The sequence below is a fragment of the Humulus lupulus genome, chromosome 7 (genome assembly GCF_963169125.1).
Source record: "Humulus lupulus chromosome 7, drHumLupu1.1, whole genome shotgun sequence".
Taxonomy (NCBI): Eukaryota; Viridiplantae; Streptophyta; class Magnoliopsida; order Rosales; family Cannabaceae; genus Humulus; species Humulus lupulus.
This window is the reverse complement of record NC_084799.1, coordinates 174,217,993-174,230,726: the sequence shown is the minus strand read 5'-3', so window position 1 is coordinate 174,230,726 and position 12,734 is coordinate 174,217,993. Positions and strand designations below refer to the sequence as shown.

The 12,734-nt window shown below is 33.0% G+C and overlaps 1 protein-coding gene across 1 annotated transcript; it reads right to left on the bottom strand.

The window, feature by feature from the left end:
- Nucleotides 1-8,096: 8,096 nt before the first annotated feature.
- LOC133788846 (transcription factor FER-LIKE IRON DEFICIENCY-INDUCED TRANSCRIPTION FACTOR-like) lies at nt 8,097-10,588 on the bottom strand. The gene is made up of 4 exons (XM_062226464.1): nt 9,986-10,588; nt 8,723-8,929; nt 8,448-8,621; nt 8,097-8,332 (listed from the first exon to the last, which is right to left on the bottom strand). Exons 1-4 carry the CDS (start codon nt 10,535-10,537, stop codon nt 8,225-8,227), a joined length of 1,041 nt encoding a protein of 346 aa, XP_062082448.1. The 5' UTR covers nt 10,538-10,588; the 3' UTR covers nt 8,097-8,224.
- Nucleotides 10,589-12,734: the final 2,146 nt, after the last annotated feature.

Here is a 12,734-nt window from a genome sequence, read left to right as displayed (position 1 = left end):
ATGGCCTCGGAATATAAGGATTCTGATGGAAGAATTAGGTGTCCGTGTGTCAGATGCATAAATAATAGGCTTGAAATTTTACCTGTTGTCGAAGCACATGTATTCGATTGGGGGTTTTATCAAGGTTATGAGAGGTGGATTTATCATGGGGAAGCGGAACTAGATGTTGTTGATGAAGTAGTTGATGATGATGAAGTTGACGAGATGATTCCCATAGTGGAGGACTTCCTCTTACCGACAGCTGAGCAAGTAGACAATAGTGGCGCAAGTCAATATTACGACGATTTATTTGAGGAGATTGAAGCCGAGTTGTATCCTGGTTGTGATTGGATTTCTTCCCTTAACTTCTTAGCTAAGCTATTACATTTGAAAGTTAGAGGGAAGATTCCTAACAACATATTCGATGAATTATTGAAGTTGTTAAAGATTTCCTTTCCGAAGGAAAATAAAATTCCATCAACGTACTACGAGGCTAAAAAGAGATTGAAGAAATTAGGGTTGGGATACGAGTCGATTCATGTGTGCCAATATGATTGCTGTTTATTTTACAAAGAGCATGCAAACAAAGAGGAATGTCCAGTTTGTGGAACTAGTCGATGGGTGACTTTTGAAAAAACTAAAGGAAAAAAGGTGCCGCATAAGGTGATGCGTTACTTTCCATTGACACCCCGGTTGAAAAGACTATACAGCTCAAGGCTTACAGCGAAGGACATGCTATGGCACCACACTGGGAAATCGAAAGATGATGGAGTGATGCGACACCCGGTGGATGGGACGGCGTGGAAGAACTTTGACGTCAATCATCCTGGATTTGCAAGTGATCCTAGGAATGTTCGTTTAGGCTTAGCTGCTGATGGATTTAATCCATTTGGCAACATGAACCTGGCATACAGCATGTGGCCTGTGGTGTTGGCGAACTATAATCTTCCACCTTGGTTATGTATGAAAGACAACAATTTGATGCTGACCATCCTTATTCCTGGTCCAAAATCACCGGGTAAGGACATAGATGTATTTCTAAGACCATTGGTGGATGAGTTGAAGGAGTTGTGGTCTAACGGAGTTGTTACGAGAGATAGTACGACCAACACTATGTTCAAGCTGCGCGCAGCCCTTTTATGGACAGTCAATGATTTTCCAGCTCGAAGTAGTTTGTCTGGATGGAGTGGTCAGGGATACAAAGCTTGTCCTACATGTAATGAAGACACATCTTCCATTCGAGTGATCGGTAAGACATCGTATGTTGGTCACAGAAGATTCTTGCCCAGTACACATCGAATGAGAAGGAACACTGAGTTCGATGGAAAAATTGAGAGAAGACGTCCTCCGAAACGATTTACTTGTGAGGAAATATTAGAACAAGTGAACAACCTTCCACCCCAAGTTCCTGGAAAACACTTGCAGTTTGGAGGTGTCAAACGTAGAAGAGTTGCGGAAGATAGAAATTGGAGGAAAAAAAGCATCTTCTACGAGCTTGATTATTGGAGTACAAACATTTTAAAACATAACATTGATGTCATGCATGTCGAAAAAAATGTGTGTGATAGTCTCCTCGGCACAATCTTGGACAATGATAAGTCTAAGGACACCACTAATGCGAGATATGATTTGAAGAAGATGGGAGTAAGGGAATCATTGTGGATTTATGAAGATGAGAGTGGAAAGTTGATGAAGCCACATGCTTCTTACGTGTTAACTCCTGATCAGAGACAACAATTTTGTCAATTTATTAAAGAAGTGAAATTTCCAGATGGCTTTTGTTCAAATTTGAAGAAAAAAGTAATAGAGAATGAAACAAATATCATTGGGTTGAAATCCCACGATTGTCATGTTATAATGCAACGATTATTGTCTGTGGGTGTTCGCAAGTTTCTCCCAAAAGATATATCGACCACCATTTCTGAACTATGTAGTTTTTTCAGGCAACTATGTTCGAGGACTATAAATGTTACAGATATGGAGGAAGCACAAAAAGACCTTGTTCTGATATTGTGCAAGATGGAGTTGATCTTTCCTCCGGCTTTTTTTGATATAATGATTCACTTGGTCTTACATTTGCCTGAAGAAGCAATTTTGGGTGGACCGGTATTTATGAGATGGATGTATCCTTTTGAAAGGTACATGAAAAAATTGAAGAACTACGTGAGAAATAAAGCTCGTCCTGAAGGGTCAATAGCTGAAGGCTATGTCGCTGATGAGGCTATGACATTTTGTTCGATGTATTTCAAAGGGGTTGAAACTAAATTTAATCGTCTTGATCGCAATAAAGATGAGGTGTATGTCCCACGACACCTTACTTTGTTTCAATCTCAATGTCGTCCCCTAACAAAGGGATCTCTCAATCCTCTAGATCTTGCGACTCGTGAAATGGCTGAATGGTTCATCATTAACAATTCACCTGAAATTCAGGGTTACTTAGAGTAAGTTTATTCCCTTTAAAGTGAAATTTATGTTTATTCCAAATTATTTTATCTAATAGTCAAAGCATTCAAATTTACAGCGAACACCTAGTAGAGATCAAACTGAAATTCCCAGATGGTGATCATAATCTTTTACAGAAGAAAAATTTTCGCCAGTGGTTTCATAAGAAGGTAAAATTGAGATTATTTTTAAACATTTATTATTGTAATGATATTTTTATCATTCTAATATAAGTTTATTAATTTATTTAGATATATGACTTGCACAAACAAGGATCTTTAGAGAATGGTGATGAGTTGCTAGCTTTAGCATCTGGGTCAGATCACTTGGCAACATACTACGAAGGTTGTATAGTTAACGGTGTTCGATTTATCGCTTATGACCGAGATCAAAAGCGCACCACACAAAATAGTGGAGTGTCTGTTGCGGGAACTGAAGGTTTTAACTATTATGGCACACTTCAAGATGTACTGGTATTATCTTTCACTGGTGCATATTCAGTTGCATTGTTTAGGTGTAAATGGTTTAACACTGATCCAAGCAAGAAGAAAACAATCACTGAAAATAATATCACCAGTATAAACGTCAGTAGCGAATGGTACAAAGATGAGCCTTATATACTTGCTAGCCAAGCTAAGCAAGTATTCTATCTCGATGATCTACTTAGAGGCCGACACTGGAAAATTGTTGAGGATGTCAATCACCGTCAAATTTGGGACATCAAGGACGATGAAGCTGATGCAGATGTTGATGTTGTACATGACATAAACTCATCAAATTTTGTGTTGACCGTGGATCTCGGTCAGTTGGTTATGGAATCTCATGAACCTGCAACATATATTGGCACTATACAAAATTCACCTGCTGATCAATTAGATGAAAATTTCATAAATGACGACTTAGGCGAAGAAGAAGTCGATGAAGAAGATGAATTGCTAGTTGATATTTGTGAAGATGATGTTAATTTAATTAATGATGAAAGTGATAGTGATTATTCTACTTAGTTTTTATATTTTTGTAATAAAGACAATTGTTTAAAATATAATATATGAGACTTGTAATCATGATGTTCATTTCCATTGGTGATATTTGATACTAACTAACAATTTAATACTAACTAATCATTTTTGTTCCTAAGTACAATGTCAGCAGATATAGCCACCTCTCATGGCGGAGATGGTGGAGGTCTAGACCCGCCAGATCCTAGTAGAGTACCCTCTTCCTGCGAGTCAGGTTAATAATAATTTTCAAATTTTGCTCATAGCTTGAAAGTCAAGCTCTACGAATGTTTAAATATAATATTAATATTTCAAATTTTGGTTATTCTTGAAAATGTGGATAGCTGAAGTGCCGAGAAAAAAAGGTCGTGGCCTGGCTAATTCGAAGCCACTTGAAATTCGAAGGCGAAATGCTGGGAAACCACTAGATCTTCAGCTTGATCCTAGGACGGACAAAGTGGTTGGCTTGGAGGACCAAGCTTTTGTCCGCGAGATAGGCCTCCAAGTCACTTTGTTGTTGCCAGGACATTACTTGGATTTCGCTGATATACCTCAACAATTTAAGGAACAAGTCGTACATAGGATGAAGGTACAAATTTAGAACAACTCTTGTGGTATAATTTTTAATGTAGAAATCATTTACAAATTAAACTAACATGTTATTTTTAATGTAGTATTTTTATAATGTTGATGGTCATCCAGAACCCGGGAGAGTTATGAAAACTATCTACACAGAGATGCGCAAAAGATATTCTGAGAGAAAGAACATCAGACATACTCACTTCAAAAAATATTACTCTAATCCGGAAGATTTGCAGAGTGTTTTAGTTGCCCCACCTGACCATTGCTCCAAGGAGAGTTGGAAAGATATTGTTCAGTTGTTTTTTAGCCCAAAATTTATCGCGCGATCCAACCAAAACAAGAAAAACAGAAAAGAAATGAAGTATACATCGACGCAAGGCACAAAATCGATGGCAGCTAAGCGTCACCAATTTGTAAGTAAAAATATTAATTTAATTTAACAAAATTTTACATTCTAACTTCCTATCTCTAAATTTGTATAGGCGAACCCTGATGAACATGTTATTGATACTTGGAAAGATAGCCATTTGAGAAAATCGACAAAAGTTTTTGTCAACGACACAGCTCGAGAAACTTTTGTAAGTTTAAACTTTTGTGTTATTATTTTCATTAAACTATGTTATTGATGTGTTTCAAACACTTTTTATGAACAGGAAAAAATGACGGAAGAGCTTGAGAGGGCACGACTTCAAAGTCAGTCTCAAGGACCGACGGAGGGATCTGAAACTGGATCTGCTGCTGAATCCTCGTCGATCGATCAGTACGAGATTATGAGTAAAGTACTTGGGGAGAGGTCTGACTTTCAAAGAGGAGTAGGTTACAGCAAAGGCAAAGGGAAAAAATCAGCTTCCAGCTCCACAAGTCAGTCACAGGCCCAACCTGCTCATACACCTCAGGAAGACATGGCTACTATGGCGGAAATGATGAAGTCAATGCGTGAAGAGATCCGGATGTTGAAATCTCAACAAGGTCCATCTGGTAATCCTCAGCATACCAGTACAGAAACTGAGTCGCGGTTTGAAAGCCTTCTCCAACGATATTTACCATCACAACCTGAAGGTGGTATATCTTCTCAAAGTCAACCTCCTTGGTCGATGCCACAACAACAACAACAACATGTGTATCCACCTCAACAGAATTATCCAAACACGTACGGACGTTCCTCCCAGTCCCCTCCTTTATATTACCCCGACGTCGCTACCGGATCTCAGACGTCACATCCTAGGCGTCGTGACTTCGGGGATTCATCGCAGCAGCAGCATCCACAGCAGATGTATGGTCAATTTGTGAGTCCGTCGCAGCAGCAGAGGTATGGTCAGTTTGAGAGTTTTTTGCATCAGTCTCCCTCGCCGCGACCACATGCTCGACAATTTAGACCATCTTCGCAGCATCACTCTACACAAGCACCACAGTTTGCTTCACCACCATTGCTGCGCCCTAATACTAGTGATCAAGATATTGATCTTAATGAGTATTTTACACCAAGTTGGCCAGATCAAAACAATAATAATTAGATTACGTTTTTTAATTATATTAAGACAATTGAAATTTTATTATGTTTATGTTATAATTACTTTATATGTAATTAAAATGAGACAATTTGTATTTTTTTATGTTAATTTTATGATTAATTACAATGTTAGTTTTGTTAGATGAATATTAATTGTGTTAATAATTATAATATATGTTAAATATTATTATTTTTAAATAAGTATTATATGTATATTTATTAAGAAATAAAATAAAATTAATTGTTTTATTTTAATATTAGTATTGAGATACCGGCGGATTAATACCGGCGGAACCCGCCGGTAATAATCCGGTCAAAACGGTGTCAGCGTTGCACAACACCGGCGGACGCCCGCCTCTATTAATCCGCCGGTAATAGTGCAATACCGGATGGTGGTGTCAAACGGTCGGTAATGGTGATAATACCGACCGTTTATTAATGGCGGGACTTTACCGGCGGATTCCCGCCGGTAATAACAAATACCGGCGGATAGACCATGTATTACCGGCGGGATCCTCCGCCGGTAATGGTGATTTTTGTTGTTGTGACATGTGTGTTGTTTGATTTGTTTGAATTATTGGTGTTGATTAACTTATGGAAACTAGGTCTGCAGGATTTTGAGAAACCTTTAATTGTCCAGTAGTGAAATCTACAATAAAAATGGCAAATTCATTGCTCTTGTTATTTGGAACTTTATATTTGATCTAATTCTAGTTCATGTGTCTATGCTATTGGGTTTTCTTTATAAACTAGTTTTGTATTGTATATATATATATATATTTATATGTTTGGTTGGTGTATCATTTGGATTTTCATTTCATAATCATAAAGTGTTTGAGCTAACTTTTCTAATGAGTATTTTACCAAGCATAAATCTTCAATCTTTCATGCCTATGTGCTGTAGTTAGTGTAATTGCATGACCAGCTTATGAAGTCGTAATGAGGTTATTAACTTTCTTTCTTTTTGTACTCTTTTAGTTTACTATTAACTCTAAGTTTAAGCATTAATTATTTAAACTCTTGTGTAGCTAAGCAAATCAACCTCACAATAAATACAAGTGCACAATGGAATGGATGATGAATTGGAGGGTGGAGCAAGCTCCATGGTTTACTTTTTGTGTATCTTGTTATGTTTCTGATTTTTACTTTTGAAGCAAAAGATGTGCAAGACTATAGAATTTTATTATGTATGCTTTCAAACTCAAGTTAGAACTAGAAGTAGACACTGTCATGGTTTGAAGTAGTTCATCTTCAAATGTAAAAATACTCATGGTTTATCATATATATTGAATATTTTAAATTTTTTGATCTATTTAATATTACACTTGTGATCAATTGTGATTTTTTTAATCAAAATACAATACTAAAAACTTTTTACAACAATTAAAAATGCATACTACAAAATAACAAAATGTTATTACTGGGAGAATTTACAATAATTATGGTTGTTTTGTATAATATATTATAATTGAGACAAAAAGTTATGATTTATATAATAGAATGAACTAAAATGTTATAAAATGATCAAATATAACAATTTTCATAACAGTTGGAAAGTGTTATGCAAAAAGTATAAGATTAAACTCCAAATTTATAACCAAATACTCTAACTAACTGTTATTATTTGAATATTATAGCAACTAAAAATGTGTTATTGAATAGTTTAAGATAACATCGAACATAACATTCGAATACTGTTATAGAAAAGACAGGACTTTTAATAACAGGGGCTATGTTAGCGTTTTTAGAAGCGTTATCAATACTTCTGGTTAGAAGTTTTTAAGTGTTATGAATACTGTTTTTTCTTGTAGTGAGAGTGGTCGAAAGGGGTTAAGGGAATTGCCAAAGGGACTGCCTAGGTGTTCTCCATTGCAGCTCAAGGTTTCTATACAAGGGAGAGGATTGAAGCTGTTGTTCTTGCTGTAATTCTTGCTTTTATCATACTGAAGAGACTGAATTCTTTAAGTGGAGTTCAAAGAGGATTAGCCTTAGTTTGGGATTTCCATCTAAGTGTGAACCTCTATAAAATTGTGTGTTGTTCTTGCTTTATTTCTTCTATTGTTATTTTTCTGGTTTTGTTATGAGTTTTGCATATGTAGTTGTGCTGTTGAATTCTCAACAAGTTTAGTTTTATTTATTTATTTATTTTGAGGGTTTTTTTTTTAAAAAAATTATTCTGAGGTTTTTGAATATTGGAAAAAGAAGAAAAAAAATGTTAGAAATGTTAGTTTTTTTTTTTTCAAAAAAATTACCAATTAGATTGTGATGAAATAATGATTTTTTTTAAAGGAAAATACTTTGTTCAGTGAGAGCAGAATGAGCAAATTTTCATTTTATATCTATAATTATATATTGCTTTTATTTATTCAATATATATTTTAAAGTTTTGAGAGAAAACGGAGCCTCTCTCAGTTAGATGGAATAGCATTTATTAAGAGCTATTAATGTGAATGATGTGTAGTGGTAAGGAGACATGAATTATAGACAGAGATTCCTCATCCTAAAAGTGTAAAGGGTTAAATCCAATCATTGTTCTATTTTTAATGCAATTTGTTTTGTTTCCATAAATAATAAGTAAATATAGGTAGTCTTGAATAATTTTCCATTTATAAAGACAATATATAGTGCTACAACATATCACACGTAAAATGAAAAAAAGACCTATATATTGAGGGTTTAATGTAAAAATATTATAAAAAGCAGATCTAGCTAACTAGAAGGCTGTCTTGAGTTCAAATCCTTGGTTAATGAAAGCTCCTGTAACCCAAAGCTTCAAATTTGGCAAATTGATAGGTTCCCGTTGATCACATTCTTTAAGAACCTGACTCCAACATATTAAAAGTATGTATTCGTTAGGTGATGTATACGTAGTACGTGACTATAGAAATTAAGGTGTTTTAATAATAATAACGAAAGAAATTAATTCGCTTACGTACTTTCAAAGTAAAAGTGAGTACAAAAGTATCAGAAACAGTGGCCAAGTTGGAGCTCTGAATATTGAAGTTGGTAAGCGATTCAAGAGCTTTGTAAAGTGATATGCCTGCCCTCTCTCCCTTATTGCACACTACTTTCACATAGAATCCTCTCTCTTCAACTTGAAACATGTCCATCTGCATCCCCAACACCATGTCATCATCACACACACATACATACATATATATATATATATATAAAAATTAATATGCAGCTATAGCATAGCCAGCTCAAGTACCTGAGTTATGATCTTCATTTTGGCAAGGGAACCGTTTGTTTTGACATCTTTGATCTTCTTTGAGTTTTCTGTTGTTGACCCTTGATATCTTTCCACTTCCTCTAAGGAAGCTTCAAGACTAGCAATCTCAGCTTTTAGCTTCTTGGATTGCGTTTGCAGATCCTGTACGTAGAGTACCGCATCTCCAACTATGGAAGCCTTATCCATCTGCACACGTGCAAATCGTAGAATTAATATAACACTTATTTACGATACTAGAAGCTGTAATACATATGATATACATACTGATATGTCGGTTGTGCTAATTAACAACAAAAAGAGCTAGTACAACAGCTACAGATAACAAAATATTTGTCACATCAATATATATATTGACACAATCAATCAACCACTGCTACAAAAACATATTTTATGACATTATTTTAGTTACTCTAATAGCTCCTTAATTTTTTAGGACTTGCAAGAATTTTTTTTCTGCGAGTTCTAAAAACTATATGTATTATAAAAGTTTGAATATTTTTTAACAAACACCTACTGAATTTTTTAGAATATTCATTGCGAATCATTAAATAATTTTTTTAGGATACACAGTGTAATTCCTAAAAAATTATGATTGTCCTAAAAATTCGAATTTTAAAAAATTTACAAATTCCCTCCAATCCCTCAATATTATTCTCTCTCTCTCTCTCTCTCTCTCTCTCTAGCTCGTCTCTGTCATGGCCAAACGGATGCCTTGCCGTCGCCGTCGAAAACCACGTGCCGCCCCACGAGATGCAACGCCTCCCCGAAACCTCCAACCCCCGGAGCTCAACCCCTCATGCACGACCTAAGGCACTCAAAATGCTTGTCGAAGTTTATGCAATTTTGGATCCTAAAATATCTCTCAAATAGATAGCTCGTGCCCCACAAATCTAAAAAACTATTTTTTAAGCAGTGAACAAATTATTTACTTGGATAATAATACACGCACCTGCATATTCTTGGGTCAAATTAGTAATATTGTTAATCATATGTGATATAATTATGAATAAATTCTATATAGTCATTGATGTAGACATATTACGCACAACTATACATGCAGCAGATCAGCAGTAAATAAAGATCAAAACATCACACATCTTAGTTATACTTAATTGTACATTTATAACCATATATATCTCAAATAATATTATTGTGCCGGCCAAAAACGAAAAGCACTAATACCTAACTAAGATAATCATATGAGATTTTGAAGTTAAGTAAATAAAAATGAATAATATGCACCTTTGTAATGTTAGGAACCAAGGAGCGCAGAGCGTAGAGCTTTTCCTTCATCCTACCTCGTCTCCTCCGCTCGGAGATCAAAGTTCTCGACCGGTCAACTTTTGGCCTTTTCGACGACGCATTTGGCGTTGTCGTTGTTGTGGTTGTCGTTCCAGAGGAATCATCACCATCATCTTCTTCATCATCATCATCACCATCACCTTTATCAACCATATCCATGTTCAAGATCTCCCCATCAAAATACTCTGGCATTACAGTATCAATAAACGACAATGAATTGGGGTCCGACGACACCATTGGAGTAGCGTTGAAACCAAAGACGTGATTGTTATTATCGGTGGCCACATTTAACGGACGATCGACACCGAGGAAGGGGTGATCATGATGATTAATAGTAGCGTGGACGAAATTATTAGAGCCGTTGATGAGGTCGTCACAGCCGAAATTCACAAGAGGGTCTTCGTTTTCGCCACGAATTAGATCGATCAACTGATCGAAGTTCGAGTCTGCAATGAAGTCGTGTAACTCGAAGTCGTTTATGTTGTCCATCATTGGAGTTTGGATCAATTGATTGGTTCATTAATCCTTATCCCAATTTTGATCGATAGTGAGAGGTGTGTATATTGTACACATATCTTGTATTTATAATTATGTTTTTATTATATAGAATGTGGATTATTATAATCAATAGTTTTTATCTCAAGTGTGAACAGCATCAAATTATGAAGTTTGTGACGTTCTGTTATGTTTTCTTCTAATTTTTAAATTTCATTGGAAGAGTTGACAACGCCAGCTTGCAAAAACTATAATGTCTTCAAGTCATTTGTCGGTAGAATTTAAATTTTATTATTGTCTACTTTCTTTTTTTAATAACCATATATTTAATTAATTAGGTATTGGATTACGGATCATGGTATCTTTTTAATTAATCTTATTAATTTTTTACTACCAATCAGAAGAGAAGATATTAATTAATTTTTTTTAAGGTTTGAAATATATAAATTATTGATTTTAAGGTATGTATTATTATCTTTAACGGAATATTCTAAATATTTAATAAAATATACTTTTAAAATTAACTAACAATATATATTTATTAATTATATTAATATAAATTAAATTATTATAAAATATCATTATTATAATAATATTAAATATAAGATTACATATTTAATAATTATATTAATATTAATGTAAATTTAAATTCAAATATTATAAAATATTATTATAATAATATATAATACAAAAATAAATATTTAATAATTACATCAATATAAATTCAAATATTGTAAAATATTATTATAATAATATTTAATACAAGACTAAATATTTAATACTTATATTAATATAAATTTAAATATTATATAATAACATGATAATAATATATTATACATAATCTTAATTTTTGTTAAAAAAATTATCATTTATGTTTGAAAAGACTATCATATTATATAAACATATATTTGAAAAAAAATTATAAACAATTTTTCGGTTTAATTTTTTATTTAATATATTTATGTCATTCTTTTATATATAATATTATTTATTTATTTAAATTTATATAACAATAATACAAATTTAAAAAAAAATAATTAATACATTCTATAAATAAAACTAAGTAAACATGCATTACACGTTGCTTGTATCTAGTAAATATATTTATATATATATATGGGCACTCTTAAGGGTTAACTTGAAAAGTACCCAGATTTAGGATTAGTTAACCAAAAATAGCTACTAATAACATTTAGTTGAATATTACCCACTTTTTTAATCACATTCCCCATATTACCCTTAAAACACTACTATAAGTCCAATGTAAAAATCTCAATCTTTGCCTTTGTCGTGCTATTTACTTCCCATCTTTAAATAATTTTCTACCAGCTCCACTAGTTCAATATGAAATGAGATGGATATAATAGGTATGTTAATGAAATATTGGGTATTAAGGTCAAAATCTAAAAGAATGGGTGAAAATGAAAGAAGTTCCTTTAAATTGGGTACCACATCTAATTTATACCACTCTTAATGGTTACTATAATATTAATCATTGGATTAAGATCAATTGTCCATATTTATAATTGTTAATTAATATTTCTAATTTTTTTTTATTTTTTCAAAAGTTTAGAAGGGCTACCTGATTACATGATGGTCACATAGTTATTAATTAAAGAATAAAAAAATATCTTATTTAATATTCATTCTCCATTCATTGATTCATTTCTTTTATCCATTCTATAAGGAAAAAAAAAATTGTTTTGGAATTAAAGTAACTATTATCTTTCCAACTAATATTTATTGCCTAATTAATCTAAAAGACTCAAAATTATTGTTTTTATTTTTTTCATCATCATTATAATCGTTCATCATCAAAAATTTGTTTAGTGATTTATGGTAACCATCTATGGGTAATAACAATTGAGAAGTCGCTCATATATATATATATATATATCTTCTACATAAAAAGTGTTTAGATAACGGAAATTCTTGGTTTTAACTTTAACAGAATATTCTAAATATTTAATGGAATATACTTTTGAAACAAAATAAAAACAAAAAGTTATTAATTATATTAATATTTAATACATAATATAAATATATTATATATAAGTGCCGTGTGTACAAATAGAAATTAAAATAACATTTATCTTTTACCAAGGATAAAGAAGTTTATTCTCCAATCATCATTGAGTTTCGATTTGAATAATATCATGAATATTTTGTACCATAAATATGTTATTTTGTGATC